Source organism: Lissotriton helveticus, chromosome 6 (genome assembly GCF_964261635.1).
Source record: "Lissotriton helveticus chromosome 6, aLisHel1.1, whole genome shotgun sequence".
Lineage (NCBI taxonomy): Eukaryota > Metazoa > Chordata > Amphibia > Caudata > Salamandridae > Lissotriton > Lissotriton helveticus.
Window position 1 is genome coordinate 1,343,659,641 of NC_136067.1, and position 23,360 is coordinate 1,343,683,000.

At 45.7% G+C, this 23,360-nt stretch overlaps 1 protein-coding gene across 2 annotated transcripts in view; it reads right to left on the reverse strand.

Annotated features, from left to right (window-relative positions):
- TTC13 (tetratricopeptide repeat domain 13) overlaps positions 1–23,360 on the reverse strand; it is a 1,212,286-nt gene that overhangs the window by 277,792 nt on the left and 911,134 nt on the right. For both annotated transcript variants that reach the window (XM_078649075.1, XM_078649076.1), the window contains exon 19: positions 19,677–19,812. In XM_078649075.1, the coding sequence (XP_078505201.1) occupies positions 19,677–19,812 (136 nt within the window). The remainder of the gene's footprint in view (positions 1–19,676; positions 19,813–23,360) is intronic.

The window sequence follows — 23,360 nt, forward strand, 5'->3', positions numbered from 1 at the left end:
TTAGCCATTATGAGATGGATCGTCTTGTTAAATCAGGGGGGGGGGGGGGGTTAGTAGCTTGCATCGCTCCAGCCTCACTATAAAGCAATATCAAAATGCTTTGCTGTCTTTGTGTGAGGAACTAGTCACCGAAATCAGGAATGAGGGCAAGATTGTCTTTGTGCTCCACATGATTGATCATCCACCGGGTGATAATCTGCTCTTCATCGAGCAAATCATGGAGGTCATTAACTTTTGTTCAGACTAACTCTTCTTCTTTAAGGCTTTCCTCTCCAATCTCAACTTCTCACAGGTCTGTGAGGGACCTACCCACAACAAGGGCGTCACCCTCAATCTTATCCTAGCTAAAGACAATATCACGCAACTGTGTGACATTCTACCCTGTGACTGCTCAGATCATCATCAAATTTCCTTCCACAACCTGGAAAAGTTCACACGCAGACAGGGCCAACCTCTTAAAGCTAAACAACTGACTTGCAATCTGAGAGACATCAACATTAATGTTCTAACTTCCATCACTAAGAATAGGCTTCAGCCACCCCCTAACTTGACCAACCAGGACAAGCTTTCTGATCACAACATTAGCTCTGTGGCTAATATTTTCGGAACTATTGCGCCAAAGCAAATCAAAAGGATTCCAGTCAAACAATCCAAACCTTGGGTTAATGGTTCCCTAAATGATGAACGTCGCAAACCTAGGCTCTCAGAGAGGCTTTAGAGAAAATCACCCTTCATTACTAGCCTCATTCAATAAAGGAAGGTGAGAAGTACCTACAACAAACACATTCGCATTGCTAAAACCGACGATTTTAGGGCTCAGCTGGATGACGCTAAAAATAGACCAAGAAAGCTCTTTGAAATCATCAAGCAACAAGCTAACCACTCTTCCAACCTTATCTCGACACCCATGACCTTCCTCCCTAGTGGGGAGGACTTCTCAGTTCACTTCTCTGAAAAGGCAAGGAAAATTAAACTGGAGCTGCAACCTGCCACTCCCATTTTGCGGCCTCTGAACTACACCGCATCATCGGATGAACCTTCGGTAGCGTCCTTCCACATAGGTTGTGCTCCCAAAAAGGACGCCTCTTAGAATTCCTTTCTCCTTCCAGATGACACGGAACTGCTCCACTCTATGGCGACCCTAAAACCTTTCAATCATTTCAGGGATCCACTACCTGCTAAGTTTTTTAAAGATCTCAATTCGGCCATTCTCCCTCTTTGGTCCCGGATCATTCATGAATCTCTCTTACAGGGGAGGATCCCGGATTGCCTCAAGATTGGTCAAGTCACTCCCATCCCTAAGAAGCCCAACACTGATTTAGCTGATACTAACAACTTCTGGCCTATCACCAGCATCATGACTCTAGCTGAATTGCCCGAGAAATGCATCCACATTCAGCTCTGCAATGAAATAGAGAAATTTCAACTCCTTGACCTCTACCAGTCTGGTTTCAGAGCAGGGCACAGTACTGAAAAAGAACTAACTCACATTGTTGATGATCCCGAGATCCCTTGATCAAAATGTCCCTTATCTTCTGATCCTTCTTGACCTGTCCTCAGCATTTGACACCATCAAACATGAAAATCTGATTGCTCTTCTTCAACATAGGATGGGTCTCTGGGGCCCGGTCCTAAATTGGTTTGCCTCTTTCTTACATAACCGCACACAAAGAATCAAAGTTACCCATTCCCTTGCAACCAGTACACTTGTCATGATTGGAGTTCCTCAAGGCTCCGCACTCTCGCCCACTCTTTTCAAACCTTTTTATGGAACCACTCTCTGATATTCTGAATCGTTCTAACATTCATTACCACATGTATGACGATGACACGCAACTAAACTTGAAGATCTCCTCTCCACAGGACATAAAAACTTTAAATGATGCACTCTTACAAACTCAACAATGACTAGCCCAGAACCATCTTTTGTTAAATACTCTCAAAACGTAATTCCTTCTGATCCCTTCCCGCCGCAATCACTTTGCACCTACCCTGGACTGGCTGAAACGACTCACTGCTCTTAATTGCAACCTTAATGTGGTTGAATCTGCTAAATCGTTAGGTATTACCTCGGACAAATACCTAAATATGCAAGCTCACATCAGTCCAACTATTAGGGGAGCCAATTTTTAGCTCAACTCTCTTAAGAAAATCAAGCCTTTCCAAACGCCTGAGGACATCTGGCCTGCAGTTCAAGCCCTGGTTATCTCTAGTCTGGAATATGGTTTGGTGACCCTTGCTGGGCTACCTAAAAATAGTTTGGCCCCGCTCGAGCCACACTAAACGCATCGGCCAGGCTCATCACAGGCTCCAGAAAGCAGGACTACCTCACCCCTGACCTTATTCAACTAAATTGGCTGTCTATCGAAGCTAGGATACGTTCAAGATAGCTTGTTTGACACATTAAGCCATACATTACAACACCCTGGTTTACTTGGCTAAGAAACTTGAACTATCTGGCTCTTGTTGGAACTTAAGAAGTACATCCACCCTCCTTCTAAAACCTCCCAAATTCAAAAAGAAAAGAACTGACAATCGTGCCTTCACCAGTCTGACTCAAAGAATTTGGAACGCTCTTCCTCCCGAAATCAGATCAAACCCATCCACTGCATCTTTCAAGAAACATGTAAAATGGCTAATCTTGAGTGAACATTAACAGCATTTACCTGTACTCCTTCTCAAGCCCCCTCTTTCAACGGATGTGATACTTCTTTTATACAGTTGGTTGGATTTATGTTATGCTTGTTCTGTTCACTTGTTATCTCGTTCTATTTACCTTCTGAAACTGTTCTGGGCCCTCCAGACTGGCTGACTCCCCTGACCTTGATTGTTGCCCCCCCCCTTTGGTTGACAGTGTGTTTATTTAACTACATCATTTGTGCCATTGAGTTGATTTATTCGTGCTTTTGCCACTTTGTACAGCGCTCTGATACCCGTAAGGGTCATGTTCGCGCTTTATAAAACTTTGCAAATAAATATATGGTATTTCTATAGGGAATACCTAGCCAAATCGCAGAAAAGCACTGTAAATGGTCAGTGGTAAGCATAAAAGTGTTAAGAAAGACGAAAGGAAACAGAGTTGTTGACGACTAATGCATTAAAACGTAGTGGTTTTTAAAGAGGTGAGTCTTAAACTCTTTCCTAAATTGGAGTAGTGTTGGGGAAGGCCTGATGGATATGGAAATGAGCTCACGGTTTAATCCAGAATCCCGCAGCAGCGCCACCTTAGCTGCATCAGACTCTAGGCAATACCTCACTTAATTTCCATAGCCCAGCACTTTCAGTCCGGTAGGTATGAGTAGTTCGCTTCGAACCCCTGTATAGCACACCATAAACACTCCACAGAGGTTGCAGTGCTCCTACCCTCCTCTTTCCTACTTTTTTCGCCCTTTTTCCCCCTTACTCACTTCAACGGAATCACAAAATGGCTGCCAACACTTCCTAGTTGCAACCGTTCGCACCGCTCTCAGCCAATAAGCAGCAAGCTCATGCTCGTAACGCCTCACCCAATCAGATGGCAGAATTCCCAAATATCGATATCTGTAAATTTCGATATTTCTCCAAAACTACTGAACGGATTTACACCAAATAAACAAAAGCGTGCTTTCTAGACCAAGACCCTTCTCCCTGCCAAATGTGGGGTAATTCCATTCACCTGTTCGATTGTAGGCTTGTCTAAAGTTTCCTATGGATATTGCATGGAGAAAACACGTTTTGGGACCCCCCTTTTTTCTCGGCCCCCCTCCCCTTGACGAATCACCCCCAAACTCTCAACATAGGAGCGGATATGAACAAAGAATTAGTTTGGAAAATTTCATGAAGATTCATCAAACAACGCCAAAGTTATATTGGTCCTAACTAACTATCTACTGGCGACCGCCAATAGGTAATGTAGGTAATATATATTGTATATATTCTTTATCCCTCCTGATTTAGCCATTATGAGATGGATCGTCTTGTTAAATCAGGGGGGGGGGGTAGTAGCTTGCATCGCTCCAGCCTCACTATAAAGCAATATCAAAATGCTTTGCTGTCTTTGTGTGAGGAACTAGTCACCGAAATCAGGAATGAGGGCAAGATTGTCTTTGTGCTCCACATGATTGATCATCCACCGGGTGATAATCTGCTCTTCATCGAGCAAATCATGGAGGTCATTAACTTTTGTTCGGACTAACTCTTCTTCTTTAAGGCTTTCCTCTCTAATCTCAACTTCTCACAGGTCTGTGAGGGACCTACCCACAACAAGGGCGTCACCCTCAATCTTATCCTAGCTAAAGACAATATCACACAACTGTGTGACATTCTACCCTGTGACTGGTCAGATCATCATCAAATTTCCTTCCACAACCTGGAAAAGTTCACACGCAGACAGGGCCAACCTCTTAAAGCTAAACAACTGACTTGCAATCTGAGAGACATCAACATTAATGTTCTAACTTCCATCACCAAGAATAGGCTTCAGCCACCCCCTAACTTGACCAACCAGGACAAGCTTTCTGATCACAACATTAGCTCTGTGGCTAATATTTTCGGAACTATTGCGCCAAAGCAAATCAAAAGGATTCCAGTCAAACAATCCAAACCGTGGGTTAATGGTTCCCTAAATGATGAACGTCGCAAACCTAGGCTCTCAGAGAGGCTTTAGAGAAAATCACCCTTCATTACTAGCCTCATTCAATAAAGGAAGGTGAGAAGTACCTACAACAAACACATTCGCATTGCTAAAACCGACGATTTTAGGGCTCAGCTGGATGACGCTAAAAATAGACCAAGAAAGCTCTTTGAAATCATCAAGCAACAAGCTAACCACTCTTCCAACCTTATCCAATTCCAATTCCAATTCCAAAAATTCTTTATTTCGGCCACATGGGCCATAAAAGATGCAGTAAAAAACAATACATAGATTTAAAACACAGTATTTACAAATAAAAGGTCCTGCTGGGCCTGCATAAGGTGCGAGATACGAGGTAATGTAAGTCAGGGGGACATTTTCTTCCTTATTATCCATGCTGCCATTAAAAATTTAGAAACCGCGAACACAATATGGCCCAGAGTGTTGGTCTTCATGACCCTGTAGGCCTGTGGGTACTTCCTAAAGCCCAAGTTCCGACACAGGGGTGCTATCCAGCGCCTCCTCGGGCTCCGGTAGGCATGGCAGCAAAACATTATGTGCAGATCATCTTCGTCGTGGGCTTTACAGCATGGACAGAGTTTGTCACCCCCTGCAGACCATTTGTAGGTGAATACTTTAGTGGGGAGTGTACCAAACCTCCATTGCAGGAACAGTTTCCTCGCCAAGAGAGGAAAAATAAAATCCATAAAAGGTTCAAACACGTAAGAATTTTTGGATTCCAAAAAAACGTCCCGTTAAAGTGCCACTATCATGAGCATTAACCATGTCAGCAAGGTACTTGTTCTTATACAGCTGGGCAAGGGTTTTACGCGAAATCCTTTGGCAGCCCTGAGCTGGGTCATCCCATAAGTCTGGCAAATTCAAGCTAAACAGTTCCGACTTAATGAATGCCAGCCAGGGGATTTTGCAGTTGGCATTCAACCTCATGACATGAATAAGGTCCTGCCTATAATGATACAGTTCCGCGGTGGTCCAAATCCGATGCCAGAACTTCACAGGCTTCGACAGAAGATCCTCAGCAATAGAGGGAAGGCCCAGGTCGCATCTTAAGGGGAGGAGTGGCGTACCTTGGGGGAGAGCAAGTAGGCGTCTCAAAAAACAATTTTCCACCCCTGCCATAACCTTCCCTGCTTTATGTCCCCACAGCTCACTGCCATAGGTGGCTGCTGCCTTCGCTTGGGACCTGTATGTTTCCAGGGCCAGGCTTACAGGCTTAAAGGTGGACTTGTTAGCCACCTTCAAGAGTGCGCCCGAGAGCTGAGAGAGTTTCAGCCTAGATCTCGCTACCTGGGAGTCCCATGATAAGTTTTCTTGGAGTGATACCCCCAGATATATAAAGGTCGAGACCCTCTCAAGAGTAGTTTCCCCCAGTGTAGGATTGGGTCTAGTTTTGGTGGGGGGGTTGAAGATCATGAACTTGGTTTTTCCCGTGTTCACCTCCAACCCATGCTGGCGACAAAAAAGGCCAAAACCATCCACAATCCTCTGGATCCCCATGGGGGATTTGGAAAGCAGGAGGGTATCGTCAGCAAACATTATTGCCGGGACCCTCCTGCCTGCCAGAAGCGGGGCATCGTTGTCTTCAACAGCGTCAAGGTGTTGAATGACGCTGTTGATGTACAAACAGAACAGGGTCGGGGCCAGGACAGAGCCCTGTCTGACGCCTCGACGGACCGGGAATCTACCCGAGAGCTTTCCATCCCTCCCACACCTTACTTGTGCAAAGTTGTTCTCATGCAACCTGATGATGATACTAAGAAGGTGGGGGGGTACTCCTAGCTTATGCAGAACCTCCCATAGCTTCCCTCTGGGGACTAGGTCAAAGGCTGACCTCAGGTCCACGAAGACCATGTACAACCGTCCGCCCTCTAGCGTAACCGTCTTCCAATATAGGAGAAGGAGGCGAAAAATTTGGTCCATGGTCGACGTGTTCTTCCTGAAGCCAGCCTGAAGGGGGCTCATGATGTCATTGTCCTCCACCCAGTCTATGAGATGGTTTAGAATGAGGCGCGCAAAGAGCTTTTGGGGCACATCTATTAGGCTAATAGGCCTGTAGTTGGCGGGGAGCAGAGTAGATCCCTTCTTGTGGATTGGTACAATCTCTGCCCCGAGCCATGACCCGGGGATCGCCATACCTCCTAGAATGGCATTAAAAAGGATGAGAAGGTATGGACCCCAGATATCCGGGTGATGCCTAAAAAGATCTCCGGGTAACCTATCCAGACCTGGCGCCTTCCCCGATGGTAAATGCTCCAGGGCAACTTCCACTTCCCCCAGGGATAATTCCATGCCAAAAACCTGGGAGCCCAGAGGCGCTTGCAGAGCTATGTCAGGGCAGGAATCAGTGTCTTGGTAAAGTGCCCCAAAATAGGCCTCCCAAACCGCGGGAGCAATATTAGGTTTGGTTGCTTTATTGAGTTCCCCTGTCCCGTTATTTACAAGGGCCCAGAATTTCCGGGAGTCCCTAACTTTTAGGGCATCATGGAGATCCTGCCAGTGATTCCAGTCCCACTCGGTCCTGGCAGTCACCATCACTGATTTGTAGTATTTCCTAAGGTCACGTACCTTGGCCTTGTTGGACCCCTCTTTTATTGCAGCAATGAGCTCAGATTTTGCTGCCCTACAAGAGGAGGTGTACCAGGTGGGAACATGGGTCTTTTTCTTTCGAATTGGCACCACCGGGTGAAATACCTCAGCCAAATCCCTCACTAGATCCTGATGTATATTGCCCAATTTCTCATTATATTCTGGGATCCTTGGTTCGTCCAGAAGTGCGTCCACCTCCATGAACCTTGGGAGTGCCAGCTCATATAGCTTGTTGATGGCCTCTTCTGAACTCACCAGCTTCCCCCACTTGACCCGGCGCCTATTTGTTGTGAGGAGCAATTCCCCCATGTCTTCCCCTCGATCTGCTGAGGATACGCCCGCCGAGGGCAGAGGGCACTGGATGTTTAAGCAAAGGGCATTGTGATCACTATCTGCCCTATTTATCACCCCAAAGTCAAGGACTTTTGGCCAGAGTGTAATGTCCACCATGATGTAATCTAGCCTCGACTCATGGCCCCTTCTATTAAAAGTGCACACTGAGGGGGTATCGGAAGGAGTACGACCATTACAGGCCCTCAGTGCGCAATTCAGGGTAAGGGACATGAGTTGTAATGCTAGGGGGGACCAGGCTTTGGGGTGAGGAGAAGACGAGGGTGGCACCCCCCAGTAGTCATCCTCGGCCGTGAGGGCACCATCCAGTAACCCTTCCAGAGGTTCAAAGTGGCAATTGAAGTCTCCTCCAAGCACCACCTTGAGATCTCCCGGAAGTTGGCCCAAAAAGGAGGACAGATCGTTTATGGTTGGTGATTCGTTTGGCGTGGCTACTGGTCGCGAGTAGACATTAACAATGGCCCACGGTGGTTTGCCAGGCCATGTGAGCCGAACACACTGAATGTCCTGCGAAAACGTGTGAACCTGTTCCGCCTGGCACCCAGTATGACTCGCAATCCAGATTGCCAAGCCACCCGATGGCCTCCCCCTCCCACTCCATTTGGCAGGGATTTCAAATATTTCAAACCCTCTCCTAGACTGGGTATCCCTCGCCCATGTTTCCTGAAAAAGGAGGATATCACGGTCACCTACTAGCTGATCCCACTCCGGTGAACCCTCCTTATTTGCAATTCCTGCCACATTCCAAGAGAGAATTCTCAACCCAGGGTCAAGTGGCAGGCCACCTTGGCCTCCAGAAGGTGGTTGCGCAGTGGCCATGGGTGGATTAGTGTCTGGGAGACCAGTACTGCAAACCGCGATGGCGGGAGGCCCGACCAGCCCCGCCACCCCAGGTCGCAGAATGTGGACAGACCCGGTGTTGGGTGAGGGTCCCAGTTGGCCCAGACTATCAACCATGTCAGCCATTCGCTCTTTGGCGGTGTCATGCCGGGTGAGTTCAGTCACAGGGGCTGTACCCGGGCCCACGAGACTTTGCACCTCATCCACCATCTTCCCAGGGCCAGAAGAAATTTCCCTAGCTTGAAGTCAGTCGACTTGATCCAAGCAGGAAAATCTGTTAGGATGTATAAAATTGGCCTGGGCTGGTGGTAAATGATGCCTTGGTCTATAGCGCGAGCCATCTACAGCAAAGCCTACTCTAGTCCACCCCTTCTCGCTCCCTACCACCGTATTACCATCACTAGGATAGAAATATGAAAGGGGTACTAATTCAATATTGGACTTGTCAGGCCTTACAAGCCAGTTGCAGATGTAGTTTGCGACGTGTGGGCTTTTGAAGCTTAAAATGATACAATCCCCTACCCTATTCTTTAGAGTAGGGCCAATCCATGGAATCCTCCTTACCATCAAAACCTCACCTTTCAGGTTTGGGGGCAGCGGCCTATTGATACTAAGCCAACTGATAACCTTGTTACGTAGAGAATCTTGGGTCTCCCTTATACCACCAGTTAACTCAGGAACTCCTACCATAATTGCCGTGTATGGAACTGCTTCTGGGGGCAGGTTAACCACCCTGCGCCTATCAGGGGGGGGAGCGATACCACCAGTTGGGCCATTGGTGGCACCCACTACCCCCCCGATTGCGGCGCAGGGGGTGGCTTGGATCTCCTAGGAGCCGGGACAGGGGGCCTAGGCGCTGAAGGTAACAAAGGGCGCGTCTGGGAAGCAGACGCACCGATTGTGCTCAGCGATACCCTATTAGGGGCCTGTGACGTTACAGGAGACAGTGGTATATTCCCCGGTGGATCCCCGGTAGCTATAGAAACATTTGTAGCTGACCCAGGACTTTTCCCAATATGGTAGTTTCCCAGGGACTGGAGTCGATTCTCTATGGCGTCCAGTCTAGCTGAGATGGGGGTTAGCAGATTTTTAATAATGAATGTAAGTGAATTGATTATTGTATCCGCACTATTAGGAATTGCCCCACCAAAGATAAATGGGCCCGACGGCAATGGTAGTGACACAGGAACTGGAGAGCCCCCGAGATCTGGCCTAGACCCTGCTAAGATAAGCTGAGGGGAAAGCGAAATGTCTGTGCTAACTTCGTGGGTTGATTCAACTATGTCAACTTTTGTTCTTTTTGCCTTCTTTAATTCCCTAGACCTTTTCCTTTTTGGAGGTTGTTCCACCCGCTATCTGCAGGCTCTATAGGCAGAACAGCCTGTCCCGCTTCAAGCGTGTCTGTCCCCATATTATCCGGCATGGGAGAATGGTCGGAAATCCCAGATGGGCGGGGGGAGTTCCTATCCCTCTGTGTTACGGGAGTTCTTAGCTGCTGGAGGACCGACTCAATAGTCTGATCAATACTGTCCAGTAGTGACATATGGGTAACGTCCGAAGGAATGGGTGTACTAGCATCTGTTGAGAAAGTTTCCCCATGGTCCAGAAACACGCTTTCGGGACCCATCAGGAGGTGAGAGTCTGTAGATGAATGACAATTGCTATTTAGAGAACTTGCTTTTGGGGAAAATTTTTCCAGAGTACTTAAGCCTTGTTGGGCAGACTTGCTCCGTAAAGATCTAGTCGCCATTGTAGGATAAATAAAAGGGGGCAGAAGAGCCGGGAACGTTAGAGGGGTGGGCCGGTCCGGTCTCTGCCGGCCTCTAACAGCCTAAAACGGCCCGCTCTTTGCCCGGTCTTCGCCCCGGGGATCGCCCCGCGCGCGTCCCGCGATGCGCGTGCCCAGGTGCTACTAGGTATAGCTGGGGGGCGTGGCACTGGGAGGGGGCGCGGCGCGGCGGGAAGAGGAACCAGCTGGCGGTGTTGCAGGGAATGCTGGACCTCGCAGTCCCGCTCGCCGCGCCTCACACCTCCACTGCGGCCGGATTCAGCAGCAAATGCCCCCAGATGAGACGATGGCTCCCAGCTACTCCAGTAGCGAGCTACAGACACCAGGGACAAAATTAGGGACAAGGCTTGACACTCGAGCGGACCAAGAAAGCTCTTTGAAATCATCAAGCAACAAGCTAACCACTCTTCCAACCTTATCTCGACACCTATGACCTTCCACACTAGTGGGGAGGACTTCTCAGTTCACTTCTCTGAAAAGGCAAGGAAAATTAAACTGGAGCTGCAACCTGCCACTCCCATTTTGCGGCCTCTGAACTACACCGCATCATCGGATGAACCTTCGGTAGCGTCCTTCCACATAGGTTGTGCTCCAAAAAAGGACGCCTCTTAGAATTCCTTTCTCCTTCCAGATGACACGGAACTGCTCCACTCTATGGCTACCCTAAAACCTTTCAATCATTTCAGGGATCCACTACCTGCTAAGTTTTTTAAAGATCTCAATTCGGCCATTCTCCCTCTTTGGTCCCGGATCATTCATGAATCTCTCTTACAGGGGAGGATCCCGGATTGCCTCAAGATTGGTCAAGTCACTCCCATCCCTAAGAAGCCCAACACTGATTTAGCTGATACTAACAACTTCTGGCCTATCACCAGCATCATGACTCTAGCTGGATTGCTCGAGAAATGCATCCACATTCAGCTCTGCAATGAAATAGAGAAATTTCAACTCCTTGACCTCTACCAGTCTGGTTTCAGAGCAGGGCACAGTACTGAAAAAGAACTAACTCACATTGTTGATGATCCCGAGATCCCTTGATCAAAATGTCCCTTATCTTCTGATCCTTCTTGACCTGTCCTCAGCATTTGACACCATCAAACATGAAAATCTGATTGCTCTTCTTCAACATAGGATGGGTTTCTGGGGCCCGGTCCTAAATTGGTTTGCCTCTTTCTTACATAACCGCACACAAAGAATCAAAGTTACCCATTCCCTTGCAACCAGTACACTTGTCATGATTGGAGTTCCTCAAGGCTCCGCACTCTCGCCCACTCTTTTCAAACCTTTTTATGGAACCACTCTCTGATATTCTGAATCGTTCTAACATTCATTACCACATGTATGACGATGACACGCAACTAAACTTGAAGATCTCCTCTCCACAGGACATAAAAACTTTAAATGATGCACTCTTACAAACTCAACAATGACTAGCCCAGAACCATCTTTTGTTAAATACTCTCAAAACGTAATTCCTTCTGATCCCTTCCCGCCGCAATCACTTTGCACCTACCCTGGACTGGCTGAAACGACTCACTGCTCTTAATTGCAGCCTTAATGTGGTTGAATCTGCTAAATCGTTAGGTATTACCTCGGACAAATACCTAAATATGCAAGCTCACATCAGTCCAACTATTAGGGGAGCCAATTTTTTGCTCAACTCTCTTAAGAAAATCAAGCCTTTCCAAACGCCTGAGGACATCTGGCCTGCAGTTCAAGCCCTGGTTATCTCTAGTCTGGAATATGGTTTGGTGACCCTTGCTGGGCTACCTAAAAATAGTTTGGCCCCGCTCGAGCCACACTAAACGCATCGGCCAGGCTCATCACAGGCTCCAGAAAGCAGGACTACCTCACCCCTGACCTTATTCAACTAAATTGGCTGTCTATCGAAGCTAGGATACGTTCAAGATAGCTTGTTTGACACATTAAGCCATACATTACAACACCCTGGTTTACTTGGCTAAGAAACTTGAACTATCTGGCTCTTGTTGGAACTTAAGAAGCACATCCACCCTCCTTCTAAAACCTCCCAAATTCAAAAAGAAAAGAACTGACAATCGTGCCTTCACCAGTCTGACTCAAAGAATTTGGAACGCTCTTCCTCCCGAAATCAGATCAAACCCATCCACTGCATCTTTCAAGAAACATGTCAAATGGCTAATCTTGAGTGAACATTAACAGCATTTACCTGTACTCCTTCTCAAGCCCCCTCTTTCAACGGATGTGATACTTCTTTTATACAGTTGGTTGGATTTATTTTATGCTTGTTCTGTTCACTTGTTATCTCGTTCTATTAACCTTCTGAAACTGTTCTGGGCCCTCCAGACTGGCTGACTCCCCTGACCTTGATTGTTGCCCCCCCTTTGGTTGACAGTGTGTTTATTTAACTACATCATTTGTGCCATTGAGTTGATTTATTCGTGCTTTTGCCACTTTGTACAGCGCTCTGATACCCGTAAGGGTCACGTTCGCGCTTTATAAAACTTTGCAAATAAATATATGGTATTTCTATAGGGAATACCTAGCCAAATCGCAGAAAAGCACTGTAAATGGTCAGTGGTAAGCATAAAAGTGTTAAGAAAGACGAAAGGAAACAGAGTTGTTGACGACTAATGCATTAAAACGTAGTGGTTTTTAAAGAGGTGAGTCTTAAACTCTTTCCTAAATTGGAGTAGTGTTGGGGAAGGCCTGATGGATATGGAAATGTTCTTCTGGATTTCAGTTACACAGATGGAAATGGCTAGCTGTATTGTTTTTTCTTGTTACACATCTTAATCTTCAGCCTAGAGGTGTCCTGGCTGCAGGAGTGCTGAGAACCACCAGAAATGGTGAGCCTGACTGCAAGATAAGCAGGGGTGGTGGTTGTGATGGCTTTGTAAATGATTACCCTGGTTTTGAAAGCAGTGCATACTGGCAAGTTGAGGTAATGGAGTTCAATCAGGGTGGGGGTGATGTGATCACATTTCTTCAGGTCCTGCATGAGACATGGGTGCCAGTATGGAGTCTGGGAGGTTATGGAATAGGGCATTACCACCATCTAGTTGCAAGAGTATACAGGCTTGAACAGCAGTTCTGAAGTCGCTTTCTGGAGAAACGGTTTGCTTTGTTTAGAAGAGAGATCTGGTACCAGGCCATCTTAGTTTTTTTTGGCAAGTGTTATTTGCGTGAGAGGTTGCGGTCGCGGGTGAATCCAAATGATCTGGTATTTGGTGAGAGTAGGGATTTGAAGCAGTCACTGAGCCAGGTGTGTACTGTATCTTATTTATTGATCTTGCCAAATAATAGCAATTCTATCTTGGGTGAGCTTCAGGTAAGTGATGGACATCCTGATCTGGATGATGTACATGCATTGTTTGAGGCATTGGATGTCTGAAGCAGAGGAGACTTTCAAGCAGAGTTGTGTATCATCAGTATATTGGTGAATCCTAATGCTGTTATTGGTGAGGAGAGCGCACCAAATTGGTCCATGTACAAGTTGAAGATGACAAGAGACAATTTGGAACCCTGGGGGGCTCCATGTGCAATTGGAATCTTTTGTGATGTGGAGGTGCCCATGTGAACAAACTGAAGTTGGTTGGGCAGGTATGAGGAGAACCAGTGAGGATATTCCTGGTGAATAATGTTTGCGACTCAAGAGTGTGTATGAGGGTGGGATGGTCAACAGTGTCGGAAGCAGTGAGAGGTCCAGCAATATTAGGGTGCAGTGGTCTTCATCTGTCGTCAGGTGGACATTATCTACAATGTGTAAGGTGGTGGTCTCCAGGCTGCAGAGTGATCTGAAGACAGACAACAGGCCATTCAGGAGATGGTTAGCGTTGATGTAATCTTGGAGTTGAAACAAACTGCTTTTTCAATGATCTTGCAGATAAATGATACGTGAATTTTGGGCTCATAGCTGGTGAGGTCATCAAGGTCTAGTGTAGGTTTCTTATGAGTGGGAGGATCTGGCCAGACTGGACAGCTTCTAGGAAAATGCCTTGAATGAGGGAAGCTCGGACAAGTCATCTAAAGGAAAAGAAAATGGCCAAAGACCCCTTCCCATCAGGATCTACACAATAGCATAAAGAAGATATTTCAAGCTTACTTCAACCTTACCTCTACTATGAATACTAGTTCAATAAGAGAGACTCTTCATCAAACCAAATCCAATAGTCTTTCTACAAAAACATCTCTGCCACCTAAGTTTGCAGCAGTAAAGGAGAAAGTAGAAAAATGGAGACCAAAAATTACAAACAAGTAGTTCAACCACAAAATGGAAGGAAATAAATCTACAGTGAAAGTTATATATACATAGTCGAAGCAAAAAAAAACACCATGAGACAACAGGTTCCTGATAACGGACGCCAGTTTGAAACATATAATTTTGGTTTATGACATTGACATGATTGCAGGAGCACTTTGGGTGTGACTGAGCTAACATCTCAACTATTATGAAATTATGGTAGTTGGATGGACTGTTAGCGCTCAGAACGTAATGAGAGTTATTATGAGTTATAGGCCGTTAAGCTATGATGGAAATTTTCCTGAAACCTTTGCAGAATTTGAGTCCCATCTCCCTATCTCCAGTCAAATCATCATGTTGGGAGGTTTCCCTTTTTTAAGGGATAGCAATGTAATGCATAACATTTTTGGGCTTTGTCATGCATGTAGAAGGCCCCACACAATCACAACTCTTCCAGTTCGGTACCCATTATGGAACTTGAATTTATCCCACTGGTGTGTGCTATAAGCCTCTTCCTTTAACATAGGCCGATAAGGCTGCCTTCTTTGTGATGAAAGAGACCACTAAAGCCTGGACATTGAAACTAAAAATGTCATGCCTCACATTCCTCAAAGCGACACCTAATCATCAACAATACCTCTGCAATGCTTGTAAAATGCACTTGCCACACCTAGAGCATGGCGGCTCTGTCTATCTGTTGCCAAGACAAAAACTACAACAGATTGAAATCAGAGATCCTGTCCCATACGTTTCTTTTCAACATGCAGTTCTTAAATATGACATGGGACCGTTCTGATCTCAGTAGATCAAAACTAAATGCCAATTGAGATTCTATAAATCATACATTGTACTTAAACGACTCATACAACTTGGGTTAATAGATGTTGAATGATTCAACATTTTAAGCCAGTGCGTAGGATGGATACACAATGCTCCCTTTTTTTAAGTTAACATGGCAGACAATATATAAATACTTTGTAAAGTAAAAACATACTTGCAAGAAAAATGCAAGGACCATATTGAACCTTGAAACAGTCAGGAACACTGTACAAGCAAGTGCAACTGACCAACAGGGAATCAAAATCACCCAGCAGGACAGTACAGGACTGGGATGGCAATGCGAAGTCCTAAATAAAAGCAGAAGGAAGCATCCACTGAAGAACAGATGATGTGCAAACAGCAAAATCATTTCAGAGCCTTATAAACCCTCCATCCACTGACACCATCCAATGACTGTGGCTGGTGCATAGGCACGATTTCATTGCAGACTGTTGGAAAAATTTCTATCTTTTTCCCCAGACTTCCATCTAAAGCCATATTTAACAGTTCAAAATTTTAGATAATGGATAACACCTTTAACGGTACTATTCTCAGAAAATAGCTCTTCCGCCTTGACCTCTATTTCATTTGAGATACAGTCTGAAATCTAGACAAGTGTCCCAATGCTAAGAATATGCCTCCACATTCTATATCAGTGGGTCGAGCATCAGGTCAATACGAGCAGATGTCCCAGCCTCATTTAGCCAGCCACACCCCACCTGAGAGGCCTGCACTGGCTCCCCGTCAAAAAGAGGATCACCTTCAAACTTCTCATCCACGCACACAAAGCACTACACAACGCCGGACCTACATACCTCAACAACAGACTCAGCTTCCACACCCCCACCCAAAGCCTCCGCTCAGCCACCCTCGCCACAGTTCCTCGTATCCGAAAAACCACCGCCGGCGGCAGATTCTTCTCCTACCTCGCCGCCAAGACCTGGAACTCTCTCCCTACCAGCCTACGACAGACTCAGGACCTGCTGGCCTTCAGAAGACTTCTCAAGACCTGGCTCTTCGATCATTAGCGCCCCCCCTAGCGCCTTGAGACCCTCACGGGTATGCAGCGCGCTTTAGAAATGCATTGATTGATTGATTGATTGATTGAATATTACAGGGACAAGAGTCTTATCTAAAGGGGCAATCTGCCTAGTTTACTTTAGGACAATGATGGACCCCCAACCAGTCATTGCATGTTTTCAAGCAGCATGTAGGATTCAAATAATTAGGTTAGTGTGCTCTTCACATGGTCACATTTGAAGATAAAAGTAATCTGTCAGATCGCCGTTTTCCTGACAAGCAGCCCAAGTTTTATAATATAGTCTCTGCAATCACCTACATTTACACTGATTTAATTTTGAGATTGATCCTAAGTGGCATACAAATGCTAGCCTCTTTGGAAATGTAGTTGAAATATCTGCCTTGAAGATATTTCACACTTTTAGCAAACTCAATAAAGAGATGACATTCTTCTAAAAGCAGCGGAATGTTTTGCAATTATGCAAAGAAATGTTAATTCTATAGGCACATTGCTTCATACGGATATAGCGGATGGACTTACAACACAGCATTATTTGCAGGTTTAATCAGAAAGTGGTCCGCTGGCATGCAAATACACAGTATTCAACTGGAATTAAAAAACAGCAGCTACCTGGAGACCAGACACATATTTAGGTGGAAAGATATGTAATGAACTGTGGAGTATTAGTAGAACTCCTTTTTGCAAAGCACACTTTTGCCCAATCCATCCACAAAAAAACCACAGAATCTCACACAGTGGGACTTCCAGAAGCAATATGTAGGTTGCAGATCTGTCAAAGGGTAATGTCAGGGTTTGCCACACTGATGAGAATGAATAAAAAAATCCTTGCCACATTAATCCTGGGACTCATTTGGACTGGCCTCTCCCAAGGTACAGTAGCACAGTACAATATTACAGACTAAAAATGGGAACATTCCTACTTTTGCAAGTTACGTGTTGCTCCTTTCTGAAGGAAAGTAGGATGATGAGAAATACAGTCCGCAAAACGCAACCTCCTAGAGTGCTTAACTTAATAGTAACTAAACTGGATTCAATATTTTCAGTTCAGTTACATAACAAGCTCTTGCCAGTCACCCTCTTCTTCCGAGTAAAAAGGAGCCACATAAATAGCGTCCATTCGAGGAAATTTACTATGGCACTGACAGTATTTCAACAAAAGCAAAGGAAACCTAATAAAGTTTCACCAACATTTAAGCATCTAACATCATATGGCTCTTAAAGTAGAAGCAGAATGTGCCTCTCTGGAATACCAAATAGCCTTTGACCATTAACTTGAAAGGTATCAGTGGTCACAATTACAAGTGGGAGCTATCTGTTGCTCAACAGCTAGTTTGGAAATCTCCTGCATATACTCAAACTGGTCTAGTACTAGGCAGATCTGGGACAGGAAATGTGTTTGAGTAGCAAAGAATGAAAAGGATGATGGGGACATTTGAAGGTCAATTAAGAGAAGATATGTCAGATGTTACTTATTTAAACCGGACTATGGGGTCTCAGGAACCCTTTTTAGATCACCTTTTATTACACCTTCAAAGGTTTTGGAAACTATTTTAATACTATGTCTGACCTTTAAAGGCAGATGGCCCTTGGAGAAGCATAAATCCCAAAAAGCCGAACCATGCAGTATTGACGATTATTAAACACTGGAGAATGTGAAGTCTATCAGCACAGAACCGATATTTCTTGTTTATCGAATGAGTAGTGCAAGACACTTTGATGCTCCGATGATATGAAAGAGTAGATCAAATTATTGATTCAATCAATTCAACATTGCAGTGTTTTTGCTCCCAAGCAAAAAAATATGGCCAAGGTAGAATCTGAGCATATGTTCTATGGTTAGGATTTAGAGAGTCAAAATTCTACAAACATAACAAAAACATAAGAAATATAAATACAGTTGCAAAGGGCAAGTTAACAAATTTAGGATCCAGGGTTGAAAGTCTGTAAAATAATAAACAAATAAAATAGGTAACCAAAGGGATTGGCGTCAGTTAACTGAAGGATATTGTTGCCAAAATAAAAATTGTTGTATGTAAAGCGCTGGCACTTAAATGCCTAGGAACTTTAAGGACGAGACTAGAGACTCACCCGAGACACTGTTTAAAGGTTTGATTTGGTGTTTACAAAGGTTATTATGAAGACCAGACATACTCTGGCCCAATTGCATTTTTGCAGTAATTTATCAAGACACCTACTTCTCAGACTGACCATTGAAACACAGAGGTCGATTGCTATAGCGGACGGTTGGACCATCGAGTGCTGTCGCGACAGTCAGGAGACCATCCTACAAGCAGGCGGCGGGCAGACTGCTGTATTATGGGGCTGGCGGTCAAGAAGTGCTCCTTTTCAGGGTGGCTTGTTCTGTGGCCCAGGAAATGGGCTGCAGCACAAGCCGCTGGGAAACGGAGCACTTCCTGTAAGTCCATGGACCGCGTGCCATGCTCCATGTAGCGCATGGCACATGGTTCATGGAGGTGCATGGGGGAATTACAGTGCCCCCAGGGCCACTTTAAAGTGACCCACGACGGTCAGGGGACCACAAATTCGGTTTTGACACCCTTTTCATGGAATTCTTGCGGCCATGAAAAGGCTGTCGAAAAGGAATATCGTAATCCTGACGGCGGTGCCTACATGGGCACCGCCTCCATTCTGTACTACGAATCTGACGGTCACCCCGTCGAGATCACTGTTCCTGGTGGAGATGGTGGTATCCCCTCCACGATCGATGTGGGTCTGACCGTGGGTCAGACCGCTGGTATTGTAATTCGGCAGTTGGACCGAGGGGCTGTAGGTGGGCGTTTCGCCACTGATGATGGCCGTTCGCCTGCCATCATAATCTGGCCCACAGTGTCCAATTTTGAGTTGGAAAAGTTTTTCTGAGTTTCTTCTCTATCACGTCTTCTGTTTGATATCTACTTAGCCATGATTTATTATTTATAGTGTTTTGCTTTACAAACATTACTAGAACTTCTAAAATGATGCTTCATTATACTTATTCTCATTGTAGTACGCATTTGTGCTTGTATTTATTGTTCTTTGTTATTACTGGCCCACTTAATTCATTTTAGATTTTCTTCTTATCATTTGGAAGATTCCTTTTTCTTGACTCTTTCTATTAATTGAAATAAAAGTATTAAACTAAAAATAAAAGGTGTGATAGCACAATGAACAAGGTAAAACTTACTGCTTCGTTATGACTTAAAGTCATGAGTCAATTACAGTACTGGAATGCCAGTATACATTTTTAAACCAAACGTACTCATAAGTAGGGGTCATTGAATAAGGTGTAGAAATTAATTGTATTTTATCAAATGCTAACAATAGCACACACCTCAAGCAGAAAAATACCCTTCAGGAATTCACGTCTCAAAGAATAGAGTAGTCGTGTACCTACCCCTAATTCAGTAGACAGGATTAAAACTTTTCCTTTTGCGGTTAAATCCTTATATAGTGCTTCTATTTCAGCATGGTAAAGTTGTGTTCTTTCTTCTGTTGTTTGCGTCTCAACTGAAAACAATATATTTCCAACTCTGAAAAACATAGGAGTTAATCATTAAAACATTTAACAGTTTTCAAAGAGCAATTTACTTTCCTTCGGTAACAGTCTTTCTGGTAGAGGCCCTATCTAGCATCAGATTCCTCATCTTTGGAATGTTCCCCAGGTGTTAGACTGGATCTGGAAACGTTTCAGCAGTGCCTTGGAGAGCGGTCAGGTGATGCTGTGGGGGTCTGCACTGATGGCATTCCGCTCCAGAAATGATGTGCGGGGCCCACATAGGTGCCGACCTTGTATGCTGACATCAGTTGCATAAGAGGCTGGCTGCCATAGGAACTGGAAGTAGTGTTGCTGGAGTGCTGCAGCACCCCAAAAATTAACATGCTGGAGTTCAGAAGGTGAATGAGTAAAGCACATGCCTTTAACTTTTGTTTTTATCTAGTCACATTTGTAATGCGCTCAACCACATAGGTCAAATGCCTAGGCTATGACTTCTGTCAAATTGCCGGCTTATTCTTTTAACATGGAGATTGCAGTTTACTTTTCTTTCTCTAGCTGCACAGGTAGAGCGTTTTGTATGGTGAATTATCTGATAATGTGCCTGGGCTACAAAGAGTGTGAAAGGTAAGGCTGTAGGATGTCAGTGTTTTTTCTAATCAACAATAACTTTGAAATACCTATAAATATTTCAAAACATATCAAAAGTTGGGAAAGCACAAACGAAGTAAAAAAAAATTGTAATTCTGAAGTGTGATGTAAATTAAGATTTAAATAGGATTATAACATATCAAGGCCCTCTACATGGGGATATATGGTGATGTGCAAATGATAAATATTTAATGAAACCCAAATACCACACATTATCCTTAGTGCACTACATACTTTCATAATAAAATCTGCATATCTGTCCAAATTTAGGGCCCATATCAATGGCAAATGTGCTAGCTGTAAAGGACAGTACACTGCAACACCATGCTTCACTAAACAGTGTGCTACAAATTTCACCAGAGTGTAAATGTACTTCTCTACTTTACCTCTCTCCTGCTCACTGGACATGGCTAATTTGCTATACTTGTTCTTTGTGTGAGGCTTGGAATTGTCACAATCCCTGACATGGATGGCAGAACCCTACTCTGAAAATGTTTCTAGCATCACTGCTGTTCGAGTCCCCAGAGACAGAGCCCCAAGAGTGAACAGGTCATGAGCAGTGTGCAGATTCCTAGATTGGGAATCATATTAAAGAGCACAATCGAGTCACAGAAGGGGATGGGTGAAAGGGTCGGTAAGGAATCTGTGGCTAGATGGAGTCTACCAAAACGAATGTTACAGAAGGTAGGCAACTTGTTCCTCCGATAGAGACTTCTAGTTGCAGATTACTCACCTTTTGAACAGATACCAAAGCAGGGTGGATCAATAATGGCCTGAAACCAGAAAGTGCTGCAGGAATGAGCGGGCAAAATGGTTCTCTCTGCAAACCTTGCTATCCAGGTGATCTGGCTTGATGAACTACGGAGGAATCCCAAGGAGCTGCAGGGCATATATCCAAGTTAGGCACTCCACATGCTAATGCAGTGGTAACAGCTTTGACCCTGACAGAATGAGCACACAGTCCTTCTAAGGGCTGCTTTTTAGCCAAAATATACAAACTGAGTTGATGTGGTGTGCAAAATAACAATGGATTGGGATGCAGCCCGATTAATTCAGCATTCTATAATCATTTTTTTGTATATTTTAGCCAAAGGGTAGCATATCTGAAGGCCACGTACGGTCCAGCAGAAGATGGTTCTCTTCTGCACAGCCTTGCCTTTTTTCACTCCAGTTAACCCCACAAAGAGCTGATCATTCACCAAGTTTTCTTTGCCACAATGTATGTAGAAAACCACTGCTCTCTTGGGATCGAAGCAATTAAGTATCTTCTCCTCCCTGGAGGGGTGAAGTGTAACGCAGTCTTGATAGTAAGAAGCTGTAAAAGGCAGGTGTGAAGCAGATCGATGGACTGCACATCAAACACGTACGAACCATATTAAGGTCCCATTAAGGCATCTAAAAAAGGAGATAGGGAAAACATATGCTGGAGCCCTTGAAAACAAGCATTTACAATGCAACGGTTTCGCCTCAGTGTCGATCCGCGCGGGACTAGCGCACCCCGGGGTGCACTAGTGCACCATTGCAGCTCCAGTGCTTCAATGCACCAGCTCACCGACAGGAGTGGGAACGGACAGCGGGAGGGGGGGGAACGGGCACACCTGGACAGTGGGAGGGGGGCGGGAACGGGCACACATGGACAGCGTGAGGGGGGCTGGCAGGAGCAGCGGTAAACCCAGGTAAGGGGTCCACGTGGGGTGCAAATACTGACTCAATTGAATAGAACTTCGGTAGTGGCGAATATTATGAATGAATGAATGAATGAATGAAAATATTTGTAAAGCGCGCGATGGCCAAAACGGCTTCCTGGCGCTGGGAGCTCTAAAGAACCGGACAGACAGGGCCAGGAGGATTAGCGGGGGTAGGCCAGGGCAAACAGAAAAGTTTTTAGCGCTTTACGGAAGTGTGAAAAGATAGGGATCGAGCGCATAGAAAGAGGAAGAGAGTTCCAGAACCGGGGGGCAAGAACAGAGAAACGGGTTCCACCAGTGCGAGATTTGTGAAAACGGGGAACAGTGAGGAGGGCAGAAGATGATGAGCGGAGAGTGCGGGCAGGGGTGTGACGGGAAATCAGAGAGTTGATGAAAGCAGGTGCAGAATGGGGACTAATTTAGTCCCCATAAACCAGTTAAGGTCTCTAATGAATCCTAATAGCATTTCGTAACAGATGGCAGCGCGCAGAACTTATTGTGTGAGCTGAGGCTGCGCTAACCTTCTAAAGCTGAACCCCTAGAATGTAAAACATGGACCGCCCTTCACCTCCCTGTCACAGCAGTCCTTAAAAGTGTCGCCACGGAGAGACGAACCTATGGACCAGCTCACCGACAGGGGTGGGAACGGACAGCGGGAGAGGGGGGGGGGCGGGAACGGGCACACCTGGACAGCGGGAGGGGGGGGCGGGAACGGGCACACATGGACAGCGGGAGGGGGGGCTGGCAGGAGCAGCTGCAAACCCAGGTAAGGGGTCCACGTGGGGTGCAAATACCAACTCAATTGAATAGAACTTAGGTAGTGGCGAATATTAGACTAATTTAGTCCCCATAAACCAGTTAAGGTCACTAATGAATCCTAATAGCATTTCGTAACATATGGCAGCGCGCAGGACTTATTGTGTGAGCTGAGGCTGCGCTAACCTTCTAAAGCTGAACCCCTAGAATGTAAAACATGGACCGCCCTTCACCTCCCTGTCACAGCAGTCCTTAAATGTGTCGCCACGGAGAAACGAACCTATGGACCAGCTCACCGACAGGGGTGGGAACGGACAGCGGGAGGGGGGGCGGGAACGGGCACACCTGGACAGCGGGAGGGGGGGGTGGGAACGGGCACACCTGGACAGCGGGAGGGGGGAGGGGCAGGAAAGGCACGGACAGCGGGAGGGGGGCGGGAAAGGACAGCGGGAGGGGGGCGGGAACACGAACAGCGGGAGGGGGGCAGGAA